The sequence below is a fragment of the Microcaecilia unicolor genome, chromosome 2 (genome assembly GCF_901765095.1).
Source record: "Microcaecilia unicolor chromosome 2, aMicUni1.1, whole genome shotgun sequence".
Taxonomy (NCBI): Eukaryota; Metazoa; Chordata; class Amphibia; order Gymnophiona; family Siphonopidae; genus Microcaecilia; species Microcaecilia unicolor.
The window spans coordinates 68,157,965-68,181,961 of NC_044032.1; the positions used below are offsets into that span (position 1 = coordinate 68,157,965).

At 40.9% G+C, this 23,997-nt stretch overlaps 1 protein-coding gene across 1 annotated transcript in view; it reads right to left on the bottom strand.

Annotated features, from left to right (window-relative positions):
• The window catches only part of ADAMTS12 (ADAM metallopeptidase with thrombospondin type 1 motif 12), a 744,436-nt gene that overhangs the window by 566,642 nt on the left and 153,797 nt on the right, over positions 1 to 23,997 (bottom strand). The window contains exon 3 of the mRNA XM_030193011.1: positions 11,443 to 11,614. Coding sequence (XP_030048871.1) covers positions 11,443 to 11,614 — 172 coding nt within the window. The remainder of the gene's footprint in view (positions 1 to 11,442; positions 11,615 to 23,997) is intronic.

Below are 23,997 nucleotides of genomic sequence, written 5' to 3' on the forward strand. Positions count from 1 at the left end.
AAATAGGGATTTGTACAGACCAAAATATTCAGTTTGTTTTTTTACTTTCAGTTTGATTCGTACTTTCATTATACTAACTTCTTTAAAAGCACATTGTGGGGCTCATTTTCAAACAGAAAAGCATCCCGAAGTGACACAAAGTGGCATTTGGACGTTTTATTTGCCAAAACATCCAAATCGCTATTTCTGAAACCCATTTTTAAGACATTTTTCTATACAGTACATCCAAATCACAAGGGAGCATGTTGGGGGGGGGGGGGGAGGGGGATGCTAAAGGTGGGATTTGGGAATTCCCAACACTTAGGACAACACTTGGACATTTTCTGTCATAATGGAACAAAACAAAAACGCCCAGGGCTACAGTTTAGATGTTTTGGTCTAGACCTGTTTTTCATCATGACTAAGGGCCCTGTTTACTAAACTGTGCTATAAGTGCGCTAGTGTTTTTAGCATGCACTAAAAATTAGCTTAGGATAATAGGAGTATATGGGTGTCTCTAGCATTTAGCATGTGCTAAAAGTGCTAGCGCACATTAGTAAACAGGGCCCTAAGTCACAAAAAGGTTCCCTAAATGAGAAGATGGCCACTGGAGGGATTAAGGCATGACCTCCCATTACTCCCCCAGTGGACTGACCCCCCCCCCCCACACACACACACACACAAAGATGTGAAGAAACAGTACATACCAGCCTCTATGACAGGTTCAGATGTTATATCCAGTCTTATTGGAGCAGCAAGCAGGTCCCTGGAGTAGTCTACTGCACTGTAGAGAAGGGGTCTACACTAACTGTTACACTTGTAATGGAAAGTGTGAGCCATCCAAAACTCACCAAAAACCTACTGTACCCACATATAGATGACACCTGCAGTCATAAGGACTATTGTAGTGGTGTGCAGTTGGGCACAGGTTTTTGGTGGAGGGCTCACTATACAATATAAAGGGGTGTGACTGGGAGCTTTTAGAGAAGTCTGCCCAGCTCAGCTGGGATGTCTGTGTGGCCAGCACACAAACAAATCCTGCTCTTTCTACTGGAAACGTACTGCCAGCTCACAGCTGGTGTTGGGGCAGGGGCGTAGCCAGATGACCAATTTTGGGTGGGCCTGAGCCCAAGGTGGGTGGGCACAGAATTCCCCCCCCCAGCCCCCCTCCGATTTCCTCCCCTCTCTACCCCTCCCTTCCCACAAACCCCAAATATTAAATACTTGAGCTGGCAGGGATCCCCAAACCCTGCCAGCTGAAGATTTCCTCCTCCTCTTCGAGCAGCCAGCACTCTTTGAAACAGCAGCCTCAAACTGATGCTGCTGCCAGCAGACCGTGCATGCTCAGTGCTTTTGCAATGTGCGAAAACTGAGCATGTGCAGAAGGGCCATCTCGGCATCAGCTCAAGGTAAGTGCTGCAGGCTGACATTGAGAAGAGCATGGCTGCCCAAGGAAAGAAAATATTCAGCTGGCAAGGTTTGGGGATCCTCACCAGTGACAGCAAGAGTGTTACGATTTTGAGTGGGCCTGAGTCCAAAGTGGGTGGGCCCCTGCCCACCCAGGCACACCTGTGGCTACACCACTGGTTGGGGGATTTGAAGAGAGGATTTCTTTTGATTTTCAGTTTCAAATCTGCTGGCTTTGATTTCTTTTGGAAGTGGAAGAAAGCCCATGGAAGCCTGTAAGAGCTGGTACTGAGAAAGAAATGTGCACAAGTCTAAGCAAACTCGAAAGTGAAAGCACCCATTGGTGCCTGTTTTGTGCACTTAAACATAAACCTTCCAAGTAAAGAAAGATTGAAAAGCTTATATTTAAAGGTGAAGAGCAGCGACGATGTGTGCTTCGCTTTCAGGTTTGCCCGGTGCTCACGCACAAGAGCTGCGCTTAGTGCAAAACCCTTCTGCACATATGCCAAGCACGTTCCCCCTTGCTTTCACTTTTGCAGGGTGCATATAATTTGAATACCATTTCCTTTCAGCATTGGCGAGTTAGTTTTCTGTGCTGTTCTAGCGGAATGGGTTGTGCGCTATTGGCCAGCGGGAGTTCTGAGCATTGACCCCTATAAAAGTTAGGTGCTTTTTTTACACAATAGGGTCATAAGTCAGTAATACACGTAACTGCAACTTAGTGCCATTTGATAAACAGTAAAGCCAGTTATCGATACTTAGCATAAATTGTGTGCCAATTAACAATTAAGTTACGTACATAACTGTTGCTGTTCTATGACTGGGCATCCAATTGCAGGCCTAAATGTGCATGCATCAGGCTTCTCCGACCTCTATCTATAAGGGTCACATTTTATATTTTGTAACATCTGGAAGGCCAAAACATGCAATGTCGCATTTTGCTGCCTGTTTCGTCAAATAGTGGCAAAATACTACAATGCGCCGTCCCTTTCCCAGCTTTCACTTGGTCTCTTTACCCTCACCTGGCTTCAGCTGCAGAAGAAACAGTGGGATTTCTGCTTCCTCACCATGATACAGCTCTTTGGAAGCTTGGGCAATGTGGTGCAGGAAATTTGGGTTGCTCTTGCAAAACTTGAAACCGCAAGACCAACCAGAACGTATAGCATCACTGTCTCAAGCTTACAGAGAGCTGAGTCGTGGTGGGGAAGCAGGAATCCTGCTGTAAGCATCAAAAGAATTGCCAAGCTTCCGAGGGCCAGAAAAAGCACTTGGTGGGCCGAATTCTGGCCTTCGGGCCATAGGTTGGACAAACCTGCCCTACATATAATAAGGGAATAATGAAGAAATGTAAGAAAGGCATTCACATGGGCAGTCACTTATGCATGTAACTTATAGACTACTTTAAATTGCATGCACCCTTGCTGCATTTAGCCACCTGCAGTGATATCAGGTCTATGGTCGGTGTAATAGCAGGGGCCTAGATTTTAGGTGCCCGATACTGGGTCATGCTAGTATTATGTAATGGAATCAAGGTGCCCAGATGCTCTCACCACACTTAGGGCGCCTAAAAGGAGGCATCCACTTATAGCATCAATAAATGCATATTCCAACAAGAACATTGTGAAGACAAGACAATAACAGGATATTTTATACCTGTAGGCTTCTCAGCATTTAGCGTGTGCTAATTCCGATAGTATTCACTAAACTTTAGTGAAAGTGTGGTATAGAATAATTGCAAAAAGGTACAGATTATAAAGTAATTAGCTAATATAATAACCATATATCAGGAAGGGTAACATTTAAATCATGGGTACAGAGAGACTGGCAAATAAAGGTCATGTATCAATAGAAAGCAAATGGATCAGGGTATTGAAGATCCAAATAAATAGTAGGTTGTCAAGATATTTATTTAGGTTTAGATTTAGCTTATACCATTCCAAGGCAAGTTACATTCAGTTACAGTAGGAATGTTCCTGTCCCCAGAGGGCTTATAATGCACCTACATTTGTATTTATGAATCCCATCTATCAATGGAAAGCAATAATTTTGTGAAGCCCCATTTTACATAGAAATTAGAGGCAGGAATTGGTATGTCCAAGTTGAGTCACTGCCAGTTCCCTGAGTGTTTTGCAAAAGCCTCTCCTATATATGAAGTATTTTGTTAATACATGTTAGCAGAGTCAGTGATAGCAGTCATTTCATACACATATGCATATGTGAATGCCAGTCTGAAACACACACATGCATTTGTTGGAATGTAATTGTATTTTACATGCATTGCCTGTCACCTATTATTTCTCTGTGATTACTCTGTGACCTCTGATGTGAATTACTTAGAGAGGTCACACAGCTATGCAACTTCCTGTGGGGGTTAGACACAGCAGATGCAGCACATGCAGCACATGGAGCACATGGAGCTCATGATCTCTCCTAACCTGAGAGGATCTATGGTGGTGTGAGCATCCATTACCATCTAAGCACATGGAAGGAGCTGATAATACAAATGTATAGTAATATGTATATAAGCCTGTCTGATTATAATCTAACTGCAAACTGTGAGTAAACAGATGTTTTGTTACTTCAACTTTAAAGTGACTCAGCAGTGAATTATTCAGGGGTGAATGAGAGAGAGATGAAGAAAGAAATTAACATTTCTAAAGCTGAAGCTGTGTGTACTAAAATCTGCTAATTATTTACTACAAATAATCCAACAAAAGGGTTATGGGCCCAGGGCTCAGGAATTGAAAAAGAAGAGAAATATTACCAGGCAGAAAAAAGGCCACATTTTTCTCTTAAGTTTTAAAGGAAAGAATCAGTCTGTCTCTCTCTCCCCCCACACAGCAGACAGAAGGCTAAGAAAATGGCTGAGGGAAGAAATTCACCATTGTTCTATTCTCTCAAGGTGCCTAGATTAACTGAGTTTAATTATCAGCAGTGGGAACTAAGATTCATATGTCTCCTTCGAGCAAAAAGATTAAATATATGCTTAGACCAAGACAGAACAGCTGAAAATAAGGCTGAATGGGACAATGCAAACTATTATGTGAAGTGCATGCTTTTGGAAGCTCTCTCAGAGAAACAAGCCATATTAGTGGAGGGAAAAGATACACCAAAGGACATTTTATATAAACTGAGAACTATGTATGCAACTACATATGCAAAGCAGCAACCAATTTGGCTGGCAGAGTTGAATGAAACCAAATTAAGGATAAAAGTAAATGTAATGATCACATTATGCATCTTATGTCTTCATTTCAAAGTTAGAACTTTCTGGAATTCCCATGTGTGATGCATTGAAAAGAGCATTTCTTTTTACCTCACTATCAAAGAAGTTTGATGTTTTTAGGTCTGTAAATGAGGCCATTGAAGGGCAATCTTTGAACAGACAACATCAAAACTAAGGCAGGAATGCATAATAAATGATTCTGAGGAGATGTGTTCTCAAAGCAGTCAGAGAGAAATGAAACAAATTTCTTGGCAAAGAACAGAGGAAGGCGGAGCTATGGGAAAACTCCACCCAAGGGCAAGCTGATTTGCTACTCATGTGGAAAGGAGGGACATGTATCTAAATGGTGTAAGGAAACACAAAACACTCCCTCTAGCTCACCTAAGCCAATGGAACTAAAGAATTTTCAAACCAGGAATGTATGAAGGACAAAGATAAACACAAGGGCTTTCTAATGGCAGAAAAATCTTTGACTATGGTAAATAATAATTCAAAGAAAGTACTTGGATTTTGGATTCAGGGAGCACAGCCATTTACCAATTGTAAGGATTTCTTTCAGGAAATGTGTCCAGAGGAAGGTATTCTAAAACTGCAAACGCAGGGGGACTGCTAAGATCCAAGCAAAAGGTATTGGATTCTTAAAATGCAAAGTGTCTAATGAAGTTAAAGAAATTCCTGTAGTGATGTCTTGTCTATTCCCCAAGCAGTTTGCAATATGCTTAGTGTATCTACATTAGATAAGAAGGGATTTGTGATTCATTTTGAAAACAGTAAGTGCACAATCTCTAAAAATGATGAAGTGTATGCTGAAGCTTTTATGCATACTGATGTTTATAAGCCTGAACATTTCAGGTGAAGCCTCACATATGGCGCAAGTAAGGAAGAATGATGGTAAATGTAGTCTGGAAATCTGGCACCGCCGCCTGGGACATCGTGATTCTAAGGTGATCCAGGATCTTTACAGTAAGCAACTGGCCACTGGCATTCAGATAAGTGCAGATGATGGTTAAAATGGAGAAATGAATGCATAGACTGTGTTACTCAAAAAGGTGTGAGACCCTCATTTCCTGCAGACACAGGAAATAGGAGTAATAAAGTACTGGACTTACTACACAGTGACTTATGTGGACCGTTTAATATCCCATCATTGGGAAATAACAGATTTGTGCTAATATTCTTGGATGATTTCTCTAGATATTGTGTGGCCTATTTGCTGAAAGAAAAAAGTCAAGTCACAGACATGCTGAAGAATACGAGCCATGGTGAGCAATAAATTTGAAAGAAAACCAAAGGTTCTTCAGGACCGACAATGGTGGTGAGTTCACTTCACAAGCCATGCGCACATTTCTAGAACAAGAAGGCATTCAGCATATCACAACAGTAGCTTATACACCAGAGCAAATTCTGTTGCAGAGAGAAAATTTAGGTCACTTGTGGAAATGACAGATGTATGCTGTCAGATAGCAATCTCCCCTAAAGGACTATGGGGGGAAGCCATTCTCACAGCAGTTGTACCTACAAAACAGAATGCCAACTAAAGGCGCTGAGCGCACCACCACATGAGACATGGCATGGTAGGAAGCCAAACCTGTCACACATAAGAACATTTGGAAGTACAGCATATGCTCATATACCAAAGCAAAGAAGGCATAAGCTGGATTCCACAACAGAAAGGGGCATTTTAGTTGGCTATGCTCCAGGACACAAAGGATATAGAATTTTGAATCTGAAAACTGGCATTGTTGGCATAAGACAATGTTACATATTTTGATGAAAACAAAAGGGTGATAAAGGCTGGATTATCCCAGATGAGCCTTATCATCCAGAATATGAAACTAGAACCATAATAGACATGCAGTGTATATAAATGCCATACCAAGGCAGATGTCTGAAAGCAACTCATCTGTATCTAACGAGGAACAGGCAGAGGAAACAGACACAGAAAGGATCATTGAAGAAGACAGTTACAGTTGGAGAAGGGGAATCAATTGGAGAAGGACTCTCAAGATTTAGAGGATGCGGGAAAGGTCAGACCAAACCTGTTGTCAGACGCTCATCCAGGGAAAACAAAGGTGTTCCACCCCCAAGACTGTCTTACCTAACAAAGTCAGCAGAAGCTCAAGAGCCCTTAACATGGGATGAGATTGAGAAAATGCCAGCAGAAGAAGCTGCTGAATGGCATAAAGCTGCACAAGAAGAAATTGATGCATTGGATAAAAATAATACTTGGATTCTTACAAATTACCTCCTGGCAAGAAAGCTATAGGATGCAAATGGGTATTCAAGTTAAAAAGGAATGCACAAGGAAAAGTGGAAAGGTATAAAGCCAGATTAGTGGCAAAGGGATATCTTCAAAAATATGGAGAAGATTTTGATGAAGTGTTTGCACCTGTAGTGAAACACACGACAATAAGAACACTTCTGAGCATTGCAGTCTCAAAAGGCATGCAAGTCAACCACATTGATGTGAAAACAGCGTTTCTTCATGGAGAAATAACTGAAGACTTGTACATGGAACAGCCAACAGGTTTCATAAATACAAAACAAAGACAGCTAGTGTGTAAATTAAACAAAGGTCTTTATGGATTAAAGCAAAGTGCAAAATGTGGAATGAAAAATTGCACGAAATATTGACAAATTTAGGATTTAAGCAAGGTGAAGCAGATAAATGCTTGTACACTAGGTGCACAAATGGACAATATGCATACATTTTAGCTTTTGTTGATGATCTGCTCATTGCAAGCAAAAGTGAGCAAGAGTACAAGGACATTGTAAAGTGTTTAAACCTCAATGTTGAGATAAAAGAACTTGGTAATGTGTCATACTATCTTGGTATAGAAATTTGAGAAACAAATGATGGTTCTTATCTTCTAAGCCAGAAGCAGAAATAAATGAGCTTATTGAAAGTTTAGGTATGCAAGATGCCCAAGTTTGTAAGCACTCCCATGATCACTGATTTTCTGAAGGATGAAACAGTAAGAGAACCTTTACCAGATAACATCCATATAGATCAGCCATAGGTAAGCTTTATATCTAGCTACCACATACAGGGCTGATATAGCAAATGCAGTAGGAATTTTGAGCAGAAGGGTCAGCTCACCTACCAAATCAGATTGGACTGCAGTTAAAAGGATGGTAAGGTATTTAAAGGGTACCATTGATTGTAAATTAAGATTTCAGCCAATAGTAATCCAAAACTAATTGTTACTGTGATTCAGATTGGGCAGGGGATCATTCTGATTATAAATCCACAAGTGGATATGTGTTTATGTATGGAAATGTACAAATTTCATGGGCCAGTCATAAACAAAGTATTGTGAGTTTGTCTTCTACAGAAGCTGAATACGTGGCCGTATCGGAAGCGTGCAGAGAACTGATGTGGATTGAAAAACTTTTGCTGGATTTCGGAATAGCTGAAAAGAGACCAATCCAGATAATGGAAGATAATCAGAGCTGCATCCGACTGTCACAGAATGACAAGGTTCAGTCACGCACCAAGCACATCGCAACGAAATACCACAACGTGCGAGAGTTGGCGAAAGAAGGGGTCATCAGTCTACACTATTGTCACACCAGTGAGATGACAGCTGACATCATGACCAAACCGTTACCCAGAGAACATTTTGTGAATCTGCGTATAAAGCTTGGACTTTGTATGAATAAATAATTGCATGACAGTTATGCATGAGAAGGGGTTTGTTGGAATGTAATTGTATTTACATGCATTGCCTGTCACCTATTATTTCTCTGTGATTACTCTGTGACCTCTGATGTGAATTACTTAGAGAGGTCACACAGCTATGTAACTTCCTGTGGGGGTTAGATGCAGCAGATGCAGCACATGGAGCACATGGAGCTCATGATCTCTCCTAACCTGAGAGGATCTATGGTGGTGTGAGCATCCATTACCATCTAAGCACATGGAAGGAGCTGATAATACAAATGTATAGTAATATGTATATATAAGCCTGTCTGATTATAATCTAACTACAAACTGTGAGTAAACATGTTTTGTTACTTCAACTTTAAAAGTGACTCAGCAGTGAATTATTCTGGGGTGAATGAGAGAGAGATGAAGAAAGAAATTAACATTTCTAAAGCTGAAGCTGTGTGTACTAAAATCTGCTAATTATTTACTACAAATAATCCAACAAATTTTAATTCACCATGTGCTGTGAATAAAGAGCTTTCCATAAAGGCTCAACAAATGACATACCAAGTATTTTCCCATCCATTTTTATGCATTATTCCTCTAATTTTCTAAATGTGTGCACAAATTTCTTCAACAAAGCCTACAATGAGAACCTACAGCCCCACTAATCCACTTCACCAACCCATTCAGTTATGAAAGCCCACCTTCTATAAATACCCTAATAAATCCCTTCCTTCTCTTTCTTCCCTTAATTAATCTCTACACAATACTAACAATACTTGATACACTGAAAAAAACCATGTTAATAATACTATGTAAGCCACTTTGAGCCTGCAAATAGGTGGGATAAGGTGGGATACAAATGCAATAAATAAATAAATAAATAATTTCACACTTACCCCTGGATTCTATATATGAGTTGCATGTGCAGCTTTGGGCAGGTGTCCAATTTGTGCATGCAACTTAATTGATTAAAGAGTCAATCAGCATTGATAATCAGGAAATAAGAAGCAATTATCGGCATTAATTGGCAATAATTAGAATTAGCACATCCATCTTTTTAGGCGTATCCTAGCACATGGATCTGAAAAGGGAGTATGACTATGGGAAGGGCATGGGTGGGTCAGGAACGTTCCTAAAATTTATGCACATTGTTATAAAATGAGTGAGATCCATGCCTAATTTACATGTAGAGATTTACACCAGATTTTCATAAATGGTCACACCTAAATGTAGTCACGGCTCCTGGCGCTGTGCTATTCTATACTCCGCACCTAACTGTAAGTGTGGTTTATAGAACAGTACTAAGCAATTTTTAGTGTTGATTTTTTCGATACCATTTATAGAATCTAGTCCTTAGTGCATAAAGTTGCACATACAAGTTGTAGAATACTGGCAACAATTGTTAAACTAGCTGCTAATTGGCATTAACAATTATTGGCTGTAATTGGTGCTAATTGGAACAGATTTACAGTTACATGCATAACTGCCATTAGTTGGCATTCTACAAAATTGAGTGCACGCAATTGTAATGGGCACATGGACCTGGGAGGGGCATGGGTAGGTCAGGGGTGTGCCTACAAAAGAGCATCCTCTCTTAGCAGCATTGCTCCTGTGACAACACAATGGAAAGAAAAAAAAATCTGAAGTAAAGAAATATTCCCAGAAAGGACATGGGAAACAACATGACACAGGAATTTTCAGGCTGCACACCCCTAGTAAGGACAAGCACAGTGAGAAGCTGTTGATCTATATATAAAACCCGCTGATAATTATTAGTATCTATAAGCTTTTGCTATAAAGTTCTACTTCAGGTATGCTGCACTATTTCCCATCCCCCATCTTTCTTTACTGTCAGCCACATGAAGGAATTTCTGGCTGGTCACAAACTCTAATTGTGCCTCCCATTGCTAGGGCAACTCAGTTACCTGGTATAACTTGTTACAAATGTAATTTACTGAGAAGAGGTATGGCAAGGACACCAATTGCAAGCCTCTAGCACATATGAAAGACCCAATTACAAGTCTCCAGCACTTATGCAGCACCTATGATTGGTCCAGGGTAGAGGAGAGGGGGATACTCATCACAGCCTATAAAACCACACTACAGACAAAGAAACTCTGAAAAACTAGGCATGCTTGGAAATAGTTTCAGATCCATCCAATGGGCTATTTTTTCCTGAAGGGGGTGCTCTCTCCCCTTCATAGAAACTAATTCTCTATATCTAAGAATCTTTCTTTCATTCATTCTTTCTTTCTTCCTTTCTTTCTCTTCTTTCTTTCTGTGACCTTTGTATGAGGAATAAACTTTTCTTCCTCCTTTTTCTCTTCTTTATATAATTAGTCTGATTACTTATAATTACCAGAGATACTGATGTTAGATTTTAAAAGTTTGTTATAACTTGTCACTGATATCTGATGTTGTGCTGGTGGGTGAGTAATAAAAGACTTTGATGGTGACTCTTAGGGGGTTGTTTACTAAAGCTTAGCTCAAGTTATCTGCAGCAGGGCCCATAGGAATAAAATGGGCCCCTGCTACAGATAACTTGAGCTAAGCTTTAGTAAACAGGGGAGTTAATTTGGAACCTAGAGACATCTAGCTATAATTTAGGTTATTCTTCCCTATGTGCATGACTTTGCAGTTGACTGCATTAAATTTCATCTGCCATTAGAAGCCCAGTCTTCCAGCCTCCCAAGGTCCTGCTGCAATTTCTCACAGTCTGCATGCAATTTAGCAACTCTGAATAGTTTTGTGTCATCTGAAAATCTGATCACCTCACTCATCATTCCCATGTCCAGACATTAATAAATATGTTAAAAAGCACTGTCCCAGTACAAATCCTTTCTGGTTACTATTTCTGGTGAAATCAAATATGTCCATTTGTGCCAAATTGAGAAAGAACACAAAACAAGCCTAGGAAAGGAGAAAGAGCAGTGTTTTTCCAGGGTTTATCCAACAATTTTTGTTTGTATCAGTGTATTTTATTGCTGTTTACTGGTGAAAAACCTAAAATCAGAAGCCTTACACATAACACACATCTTCGTATTTCAATTACAATAAGATTGGCAGATTACAATGTTCTGAAAAAAAGCAGGGCAACAACAGATCTGTGACAAAGAAAATGACAAATACATATAAGCATAAAAATGGAAATATGGAAAACATTAAAATGCCATACCTGTTACTCCACATAAATGTGTTTCTTTTTTAGGGCTCCTCTTCTGTCTGTGTAAATGCTGGGATATATCTCTCCAGTAGATGATATGAGGTTGGTAATGTCCCTTCTCAACTGGATAACTCCGGACAGGTTCAATAAAATATTCTCCATGGGGCAGATGGAAAAATCCAGCCTGAAATATTTAAATGAGATGTTACAGGGTAATAAGTACATTCGTAGAATGGAATAACAGGCTTTTTACATGGAGTCTTTGATTAATCTGTTTTTATTTAAACATTCAGGGACTTACATGTATTTATTTATTTATTGCATTTGTATCCCACATTCCCCCACCTATTTGCAGGCTCAATGTGGCTTACATAGATTTGTTAACATTGTCATTTCAGGATATCAGATACAGTTCGTAACCCTTCAGTTGCATATATTTCCTATATTAATACAGCACTTTTTCACGGAGAGAGTGGTGGATGCTTGGAATGCCCTCCTGCGAGAGGTGGTGGAGATGAAAACGGTAACAGAATTCAAAAATGCGTGTGATAAACATAAAGGAATCCTGTTCAGAAGGAAGGGATCCTCAGAAGTTTAGCGGAGATTGGGTGGCAGAGTCGGTGGGGGGGGGGGGGGCTGGTGGTTGGGAGGTGGGGCTAGTGCTGGGCAGACTTCTACGGTCTGTGCCGTGAGGATGGCAGATACTAATCAAGGTCAGGTATACATAAAAGGTAGCACATATAACTTTATCTTGTTGGGCAGACTGGATGGACTATGCAGGTCTTTTTCTGCCGTCATCTACTATGTTACTCACGTTACCCTGTGTATTGATTATAAATTTTAACTGCCAGACCCTCAACCATTCTTCTAACGTTCGGAGATCCCTTCTCATCATTTCTACTCCCTCCAGGGTATCCACTCTATTGGCTTTTTTCATGTCATCCGCAAAAAGGCAAACCTTTCCTTCCAACCCTTCAGCAATATCTTCCACAAATATATTAAACAAAATAGGCCCCAGCACAGACTCCTGAGGAACTCCATTGCTCACCTTCCTTTCCTCAGAGCGTATTTCATTTACCACTACTGTCTGTCACCTATCGGTCAACCTGATGTTTAGGCTTTTCATTTTGCATAGTACAAACAGCATACAACTATGTTCCAATAAAAAAACTCACAATTACTAGTTACTTTTCTTTATCACAGCAGATTCATTAACAACAGCTTGTGCGTGATTTAAAATGCTAAGATGAAACATTTACTATGTTATTCAAACATTGTTGTATCTTGCCCTGGTGTCACTTAAGACCATTCTGCTCTGTCTGTAATTCTAAACATTTGGTTCTGAAGCTGGATTCTTTCCCAATAAACTGGAACACTGAAACCTTTCAAGGAACTAGAGCTCCTTATAGAGATGTCTCTGGAGTTAAACAAAACCTGTGAGCTGCCAAAGAAAGCTTATCTGGTAAGCCAGGAGATTTTGGCCCTTATTTTACATGTTGGTTTTGTGATAAGCCATTCTATTCTGTTTGTTTTATGATTATGTTTGTAATTTTTTACCCCACCTTGAATAAAGATGGGTCCTAAATATTAAACTATAAACGATGGGTCTGATATTCAAAACTATTTAATTTAGCTGGTTAAATGGCATTTTAATGCCTAACCTAGTGGTTTCCAAACCTGGTCCTGGAGGCACCCCAGCCAGTCAGGTTTTCAGGATACCCACAATGAATATTCATGAGAGAAATTTGCATGCACTGCCTTCACTGCATGCAAATCTATCTCATGAATATTCATTGTGAATATCCTGAAAATCTGACTGGCTGAGGTGCCTCCAGGACCAGGTTTGGGAACCACTGGCCTAACCACAGATATTCATATAGTAACATAACATAGGAGATATCTGGTTGTATCCAGCTGAACATCTGCGGTTAGCAGCTAGTCGCTAAGCTACTATTTCACGTGGCATAGCTGGTTAGGCACAGATATTCAGCACCCAATCGGTTTTGTTTAGCGGTTTAAAATAGGCTGCATAAGTAGCAGGCCTATCTTTAACAACTAAGGGAAAGATTCTGTATTTCATGCCTAGCGTTCCATGCCTAAATCTAAGCATATTCCATAACTGTGTGCATAACTTAATTGGCTTAACAAGCCAATCAGTGTTGTTAACAGCATTTAACAAACAATAATGAGCACTAATTGACAATAATTAGAATTTACGCGCATAACTCGCTAAGGGCATGCTGAAATGAATTGTACCTAAATTCTAAAGCGCGCAGTTCAAAAGGAGAGTGGCTATGGGTGGAGAAATGAACATTTCATGGGTGTTCCCACATTTAGGTGAGTTGTTATAGAATGTGGCCCAGTCCTTGTAAATCTATATGCAGGGATTTACACCACATTTTCATTGGTGTAAATGGATGCACATAGTTTTAGGCACCTGGACATCTACAAACGTATTCTACATACTGCGCCCAAGTATTATAGAATATGCTTAGGTGAACATAATTTCTATGTGGATTTTCCAGGTGCCATATATAGAATCTCCCGCTTAACCAGTTAGCACTAGATTCTATATATCATGCCTAAAGAGTCAACACCAAAATGAAATTTGCTAAGCACATTCTTTAAGGTACGCCTTAATTTAGGTGTACTATATAGAATAAGCCTAATTTCACGCGGTTTATAGAATCTGCTGAGTGACAGTCCATGCAACTAAATTTAGTCATGATCAGTTATGTCAAGTAAACCCTGGCGTAAATGATGCACCTAAATTAGGCGCAGACCAGGTGTATTCTATAACAATGCACATAGATTTTAGAAATGCCCATGACCTGCCAATTCCATGCCCATGGCCACATCCCCTTTTCAACCATGTGACTTAGGGGCCCTTTTACAGAGTGGCGGTAAGCCCAATGCGGGCTTACTGCTCGCTCTTTCGGGACTGCTGCTGGCCCAACGCGGCCGTCGATGGTAGTCCCGTCACGAGTGTGTGCCATTTCCGTGAGAAAAAGAAAACCCCTGGAAATGGTTTGCACAACGGTAACCGGGCGGTAATCGGGCATCACTATGCGCTGTCCAGTTACTGCCAGGTTAGCATGGGAGCCCTTATTGCCACCTCAATGACTGGCAGTAAGGGCTCCCCATCACATAGCCATGCGGTAAGAGTTCTCTTACTGCATGGAAGCCAACTTTTCAAAATTATTGGGGGTGCTAAGCCCAGTGGAAATAAACCCCTCCCTGGACATATACAAGGAATTTTGTAAATATTGGGGGTGCTCAAGCACCCACAGCACCCACAGAGCCGGCTCCTATGTGTTCTGGGGGCTTTTTTACCCACTGCGGTAGAAAGGGCCCTGGTGCGCTGGAAAACTGGCCCCTGTCACTACCGCAGGGCCCTTTTTCCTGCAGCTTGGTAAAAGGCAGTTTAGACTTTACATAGTAGCTCTTTTCAAAATGGCGGCTGAATAACGGGCTAAAGAACCATTAGCTCCTGATGCAATCTCGGAGCTAACTGTTGATCGGTTACATATTGGCTGTATATTGGCCCGATTTTGTTTGCGCTGGCTTCCTTCATTGCTGTGGCAAACTGATTTTCTCCTTTTCACCTGTTTTGGTGCGGAAAACCAAGGGGGAGCTCCGGCCGACATAGCTCATCTCCCGCGTGTCGGTGGGCCGGCTGTCAGCCATATCACATCATCAGTGCTTGTGTAGCTTGTGTTGTTGGTCTCGGGGGCCCTCGGGTAATCTGCTGGCGCTTGGCTGAGGATCGGCTCCTTACTGCTGGACCTGTGCCTATTTTGCACTGGGGCGCCGTGGGTTACCATCTGTCTAGTCGGATCTGCTCATTGCTGCGGTTCCGCAGACCAGCCACTGACCAAATGCGGTCTGACCTGTTTGTGCTGTGAGCGTTAGCATTTGTTCCGGGCTACAACTTCCCCTGCTCTCTCACTCAAGATTGACGACCTCCAGCTGGACCTCCCCCGGTTCCCATTTCATCTCTCCGGGCCGCTCCTGCCTCTGGTACTGAGTCCGTTCACCAGCCATTGTTCATCGCTGCAGTACCATTGGGCCTCTAGCGCCTCATCTCCTGGTCGCTGCTCCATTCGTTTAGGGTACTGGTGGTCAGTACTGAAGCAGTTTTCAATGCAACTTGCACCATGTTGTTCCTGCTTGGCCAGTCCGGCCTCTTCACATCTTTTCCAGCCCTCCCCGATTCTATTTGTGGCCTGCTTCTTTCTCCTGGTCTGGATGGGTATTTCGCCAGCTCTCCATCATGGATTGCCATGCAGACAGTTGTCCTGGCTACTCTGAGCCGTCTCAACATCTGGAGTCTAATGAAGACCAGCCTATCTCTGACTGCCATCTTCAGATAGTCTCTCTTCCCTTTCCCTGTTTCTTCTAACTCTGTTCCTTCTCTCCTGTTTCATGTAATTGTATTTGTACAACATTGTAAGCCACTTTGAGTCTGCATCCCTGTAGAAAAAAGTGGGATATAAATGTGCAAAATAAATAAATAAATACATCACTTAGCCAGTTTTGTGTGTAAATTCTTTTTTTTTTAATTTATTTATTATTATTCAATTTACATTTATGCAATTAACATAAATTCACACAAAGGAAAAAATTTTACATACACATTATCATATCAAGAAAAATCTTTAACCATTAGTCCTCATAATGTGGATCCAAGAAAAGGAAATTCAAACAAAACCCAATTAATATAAAATGAATTACTTCATATAATCAAGCAGACAGAGTAAGGAGTGTCGCTAGCCGGTTTAAACGCTTTGCACTCAAGGACTGCTGCAGCATTATTCCTTTGATACAATAAATTCTTTTAACTTCTCTGGTTCAAAAAAAATATAATTTACAGAATTCAAAGAAACACAACATCTACAGGGGAATCTTAACAAAAAGGTCCCTCCTATTCGCAACATCCTCTCTTTCAACAACAAAAACTGCTTTCTTTTCCTTTGGGTTTCTCGAGCAAAATCTGGAAAAACCTGAATTTTTGAGCCAAGGAAGGGTGAATTAGTGTGGCGGAAATAAAGTTTGAAAATATTATTCCGATCTAGTTGTAGAGCGAAGGTGACCAACAAAGTAGTTCTTTCAGTTATAACCTCAAGTGAAGATTCTAGAAATTCCGTTAAATTTAGTCCAGATTGGGGGTCAGGAGGCAATTCTCTCCCTCCAATTCCTGAAATATACATTGCTTTAGTAATAGGTGGGTATCCCTCTAAAGGGATACCTAATACTTCGGTGAAATACTTTTTAAGCATGTCTATCGCTGGAATAAGAGGGGATTTAGGAAAATTGAGAAAAAGTAAGCTATTCCCCCTAATCTGGTTTTCTAAATATTCCAATTTGCGTTGTTGGAGGCTAGGGTCTTTTATCAACACATTCATCAAGGAGTTCACCGTTTTTAATTCTTTATAAAAAAAACTCCATTTTTATAGATTGTTCTGCAACTTTCATTATCAAATCAGATTGTGATTTCTTTAAGTCCGCAACTTCACCATACAAAATACCTGATATTTGCTGCAGGTTGGAATTCAGTCCTTGTATTGCATCCCATAATGATTCCATTGTAACGGTAGCAGGTTTCTTTAAAGTTCCAAGAATTATGGAAGGTTCGTCAGGATTTCTTCCAGGCAGCAAAACTGTCTGAGCTGGCAAACTCACTGGCGTTGAAGAGGCAGCGGGGTCTCCACACACAGCCGCTGGGGACCGACTTCCGGACTCAGTGTGCTGTTCACTCGCGCCCGTCATTCCTCTTCCAGGTCTTGGAGGGACCGTTATCGAGGGAGGACTCAAAGAAAACTCCCTCAGCGCTCTGGTCTACTTGCTCTCCCGGACCTCCCGAAGCGAACACTCCAACTCCCGGCGTCCGGAGTCCCGACTCCTCCAACGTCATCTGCCTCAAGAGAGGGGGTTCAACCTTGCCTGTGGAGGTAGGCACTCCAGATTTCCCCTTCCTCTTTCCCATAATGGGTCCGAAGGATCGCAATCAAAGCAGTTTTCGACGGGTAGCAGGAGCTCCGTCCCGCGCGTCTGCTCAGGCGGCCATCTTGGATCTCCTTGTGTGTAAATTCTAATTAATGACAATTAGTGTCAATAATTGCTTGTTAATTGGCAATTACTTACTCTGATTGGCTTGTTACCCAATTAGGTTATGCACATTATGGAATACGCTTCAAGCAAATGTCAGCAGTACATGTGTCTAGTGTATACACATGTAAAACCTGATTTTTTAAAGCAGGAATTTACACATGCAGATTTGTGAAACACTTAAATTACAAGACAGTTTGGTTTGGGCGAAATGTGGGCTAGGCTTGAGCTGGACTAAAATCTACACATGTATTCCCTATTTGATAAATGGAATACATGTGTATGTGGGACAATCTGCATATCGGGATTTTACCTTGCGATCTTGCATGTACATGTATTGCAAAAGTGCACATATTGTTCGGCCTTTTACAAGAAGGGTTAAGGGAGATATCCTCCTTAGCCTCCATCCAATTCAGTATTAAATAAGCATTGCAGCCTCTGTGTCATATGAGCGGCATTTACACGTTTATTTTTACAACATGGCTACTATACATGTGTATGTGCTGACACTTACATGTGAAAGTTGGTGCTTTACAACTCACACATGTAAGTAACCATTTATCCCCATTGGTATTTTCGATGTTAGTTGTGAAATGGATGCTCCTGCCGCACGTACTGCCCTATAAACATACATTACTTTCAGAACAGGCTCTATGCTGGCAGATCCTGAAATACTAACAGAATAGTACATGTCCTAACCTGAATGAGTCAGTTTCAAACTCTACACTCTATCTAAAACCGTGCTGCACTTGTATATAAGCCACAATACAGGAATTACAGTACAGAAGAAAATATAGGTAGGCTGTGAGTCCTGTTATTTCATAGTAGAGTGAGCAAGTCATGCTCTGCCGGTTTAGTTAAAGGTTGTGCTCTGATCTTTACAATCCTGCAGCAGCTTATACTTTAAAAGCACTTGATTTTATAAGAGCATGCCTATGTGCAAAGTCCAAAAAAGGCACCTGTTTTAAAAAGGTTACCAATAGACCAATGATGACAACAGGGTGCTGATTGTGAATTAGAAGAAGTGATCTACTCAACTGAAAGATGTGATCTATAATTGAAGGCCCTTCAGAATTTTCATGAAGAGATCTATATATAGGGGATTTTTAAAAAATACTATTTTATAACTGTAACATAAACACCTATGTGCTTTTATTCAATTAGCTTCCAGATCATGTTTCTCCTTTTTATGTAGAACTTACATGCCTTATGTCATGTTACTATCTTGTTTTCCATTACCATGCTACCCAAATTATTTCTGTAACACTAAATGTCAATTCTCCTCTCATTTCCACTATCCATGATTTATTGTAAGCCACATTGAGCCTGCAAAGAGGTGGGATAATGTGGGATACAAATGCAATAAATAAATAAATAAATAATAAACTTCACTGGCTACCATTCGAGGCTAGAGGTCTGTTTAAATTGGCCTGTCTACTTTATAAACTACTGCATTGCTTAGCCCCGGACTTGCAGTTTCTGCTAGATCTAGAAGACAATCCTTTGTTCTCCTTTCCTTCACCCGAAAGAAAAAAAGAGGCTGAAAATGTTAGACTCTACCTTGGCATTTCAAGCTGCTAAACATTGGAAAGAGTTTGCTCAGATATTTTTATGTTCCAATTTGTTCATAACATTTAGGAAAAAGATTAAGGGCCCTGTTTACTAAAGAATGTTAGTGTTTTTAGCGCGCACTAAAATGAGCACACACTAAATGCTAGAGACACCCATATATTCCTAGTGCGGCTTAGTAAACAGGGCCCTAAGACTTTATTGTTACAAAATTTTGTTTTAAAATATATATTTTTTTAAACTATCAGGCTTATTTTCAAAAGAGAAGGGTGCCCATCTTTCGACACAAATCGGGAGATGGGCGTCTTTCTCCCAGGGTTGCCCAAATCGGCATAATCAAAAGCCGATTTGGGGTGTCCTCAACTGCTTTCCGTTATTCCCATTAATAGCGACATGCTAGTTTCCTCATTACCACATGAGTACTTACTGACACTTGTTTTCTCGGTGGTAAGGGCTCACACGCTAACCATGTGCTAATCAGCAGGTGGCGATGTAGCCTGCACTAACCAATTAGCACAGAATATACCTACTCTCTGCCCCCAGCACTAAAAGATAAATTCTATTTTTTAGTACGTGGGAAGCATGCACCAATCCCAAAACTACCACGGAATGCCTGAGCGCACCCTGCAGAAGTGCTTTTGAACCTGCAGTAAAAGGGCCCCATAGGTCTTTTTTTATCGTAATAAATTTAGGTGCCCATTTGCAAAGAGGCGGTAGGGCTACTGCCAGGTTTGCGCACACCTTTTCCAGGACTAGAAAATATTTTTTTATTTTCTAGCACCAGTGGATAGGGAGCGGGCGTGCCCAGCAGTAACTAGGCAGCATGTGGCGCTGCGTGATTACCTCTGGGTTACCGTCAGAGTCCTCATCACTTCCTAAATAGGAGCTGGTAAGGGCTCTGGCAATAAATGACTGTGTGATAAATGGCCATGCGGCAATTTTTTAAGTACTGTATGGATATTTGCTGTCTGCTTTAAAAAAAACAACTTTTACCCACTGTAGTAAAATGTGGCCTCGAAGCGTGGCAATCCCACGCAGTGACGCCACCACAGGTCACCTTTTACCGCCGCTTGGAAAAAGGGCTCTTTTATGTTTTATCAGTTCTTACTCCAAGGTTTCACTGTTCATTTTTATTGGTCCATCCCTACTTCCTTGTCTTCTGGCATGACTTTCATAGGAGACCTTTCTCCATTTTTGGCTCCTTGTACATTTGTTTAAAACTAAGTTTTGCCTTTATTTCTATACTTTCTATTTGTACATAATTTTTGCGATAAATCAAAAAAGATTTACAGAAATAGGGGGAGGTACTATTGGCAGAAATAGGAGGTACTATTTTACATCTTTATATACATTATCTGATATGTAACATAAATGTCTCCCCCCCCCCCCCCCCTTGGCATTCACATTTTGCCTTGGTCCTCTCTTTGGTTTTAAAGTACCAATACACAATTTATTCTAGCCCTTACAATTCTTATTCAAGATCAGTTCAAAGATATTTTGAGAGGCATTTTTGATATGACATTCAGGTGGTGAAATAAATGTTTATCAAAAAATGTTTAAAAATAATAATTAAGTTGAATTACTTGAGATATTTATGACCACTCTATAATGAAACGGAAAAACAAGGAAATACACTTTTAAATAACATATTTATTTCAACCAGTAACAAAAAGGCTTTGAGATGGGTAGGATCAAGTCCACCCAATGAATCCTTGTACTGCATGGAATTAGTTTTAAATAATGAGCATTAATATCCTTCAGATAAATGTTTCCAGAAAAATCCCTAGGGGATGATGACTGTCTCTCCAAACCCTCTGGAAAGATAATAAAAACTGGAAATGTCTTCCTCTCGAGTGTCTCTGAGAAAGGAATCAAGAGAGGAGGAGGTGTCCTGGATTGTACTAACCACACAGACACCTGTCCCCGTGACCCCAAACTGAAAGGAGTTACAGGCAAAGGTGGAGGTGATCTCAAATTGAGACTTAAAGTAGCCCAGAACTAGAGGGAACAGAACTTCCCATGAATGGCTCACTCACTGACATCTGCCACCAACCAGAGAGCTTAGCTACATTTGGAGAGGATTTTCAAAGGTCTTTCTCAAGACCATTTCTTCCATTACATTTTGGTATTTTAACCTATTGGCATACTGATATATTGGATGGCCTGTTCCCTTACAATACAGCATCCAGACTCCTGAAGCAGGCACTTTGATGAAACACAGTGCTATGTCGAATCCTAAATCATCAATAAATATTGCTTCATTGAATCATTCAAGTTTCCTTCATTTGTTCCTGGAAAGCCCGATGTTCTTTTACCTCTATGCCTTTTCCTGGGATTCCAGTGTTCCTCCAGCATTGTGAATTGTTTTGGTGTTCACTCACGGATATCTCCACGCACAAATGTGTATCTATAGGTCCCAAGAAAGGGATTTCTTGTTGATGACACAGTCTTGTACTTTGTTCTCTTTTGCCCATATGGCTAAATGGGGGGGGGGGGGGGGGGGGGGGAGAGATATTTTTTTAGATATGTCAGTAATAGGAGGAAGTGCAAAAGTGGTATTGTGAGACTCAAAGGTGAAGGGGAGGAATATGTAGAATCTGATAAAGATAATGTGGAATTGCTTAACAAATATTTCTGTTCTGTGTTCACAGCAGAAGAGCCAGGAGCACGACTGCAGAAGACAAACACAAATAAAATGGAGGGGTGGTAGTCTCTGAACAATTTTCAGAGGACTGTGTTCATTAGGAGCTGGCAAAACTAAAGGTGAACAAAGCGATGGGGCTGGATGGCATATATCTGAGGGTACTGAAGGAACTTATAGAAGTTCTAGCAGTTCCACTGGCTGACATTTTCAATGTTTCTCTAGAGTCAGGAGTGGCCCCAGAGGACTGGAGAAGAGCAGATGTGGTCCCTTTCCGAAAAAGTGGAAGTAAGGAAGAGGTTGGAAACTACAGGCCGGTAAGTCTGACTTCTGTGGTAAATAAATTAATGGAAATACTTTTAAAACAGAATAGTAGAGTTTCTGGAATCCAATGGATTACAGGACCTTAGGCAACATGGTTTCACTAGAGGCAGATCTTGTCAGATAATCTGGTATATAGAATACGTTTATGTTGTTACAGAATATGGCCCTCTGTGTCTAAAACTACACACCTCCATTTACACCAATAAAAACATAGCATAAATCCCAGCTGTAGATTTAGGCACAGAGGACTATATACTGTAACAATGCGTGGAAATTTTATAGTGCCCACGAAATGCCCATTTCTCCACCCATAACTATGCCCCTTTTATTGCTTGTTAAGTGCTGTTAACAAAGCTGATTGGCTTGTTAAGTCAATTAATTTACACACATTGTTACAGAATGCGCTTGGATTTCGATGCGGAACGCTAGGCGTGCTATATAGAATCCGGGGGGGGTTGCATAAAATTCTGGAGGCAACACCTCTAAAAAGATATAAACAGGATGAGTTGGTCCAGAGGGTGGCTACTAAAATGGTCAGTGGTCTTCGTCTTATGCTGAAACCTTCTGCCCAGTGTGTGGCAGTGGCCATAAAAGAAAACAGAATGCTAGGAATTATTAGGAAAGGGATTGTAAATGAGATCAAGAATACTATAAGGCCCCTGCATCATTCCATGCTGTGACCTCACCATAAGTATTGTGTGCAATTCTGGTTGCTTTATCTAAAAACAATTATAGCAGAATTAGAAAAGGTTCAAAGATGTACGACCAAAAGGATAAAGGGGATGGATCTCCTCTCATATGAGGAAAGGCTAAAGAGGTTATGGTTGTTCAGCTTGGAAAAGAGATGAATGAGGGGGAGATATGATTGAGGTCTACAGAATCCCAAGTGGTGTAGAATGAGTAGAAGTGAATAAATGTTTTACTCTTGCAAACAGTAGAACAACTAGGGGACACTCAATGAAGATACATGGAAATATTTTTAATAGATAGAAAGAAATATTTTTTTCACTCAACATATAGTTAAGCTCTGGAGCTTGTTGCCAGAGGATGTTGTAACAGTGGTTTGCATATCTGGGTTTAAAAAAAGATTTGGACAAGTTCCTGGAGGAAAGGTCCATAGTCTGCTATGGAGCTACACATGGGGAAGTCACTACTTGCCCTGGGATTGGTAGAATGGAATCTTGCTACTATTTGGGATTCTGCCAGGTACTTGAGACCTGGATTGGCCACTGTTGGAAAAAGGATACTGGGCTAGATGGACCATTGGTCAGACCCAGTAGGGCTATTCTTATGTTCTTAAGTTATGCTCTTATGTTATAAAGCATATGGGAATAGGCTTAAAGATCTCAGTATATACACTTTGGAAGAAAGGCTGGAGAAGGGAGATATGAGATAGACATTTAAATACCTACATGGCATCAATGCACAGGAGGCAAGTCTTTCTCAATTGAAAGGAAGTTCTGGAATGAGGAGGCATAGGGTGAAGGTGTTCTAACATGTCAGAGGCTGTTCACCCTGGAGACCTGCTGTGAATATGGGGATAGACTCAGAAGTAGCCTAAGCAAATACTTCTTCACGGAAACAGTGGTGAATCTGTGGAACAGCCTCCCAATGGAAGTGGTGGAGTTGAAAACAGTATCTTAATTCCAGAGAGCTTGGAACAAGTACATAGGACCTCCAGAGAGTGATAGGGAGAGTAGATGGCATGGATAGGCAGACTAGATAGGCCCTATGGTCAAGATCTGCCTAAAGGGGCACCAGAAAGGTATGTTCTCCTTTCATCATGTGCCCTTTTGAACATGCACTTACGGACCATGCAAGTAAAGCTGTACTCTGGGGATACTGGCTGGGTTTTATTACCACCAGCAGGCCGCTGACATCTTAAGTAGCTTGCTGGAACTTCCAGGATGCCCCTGTTAGCTCCC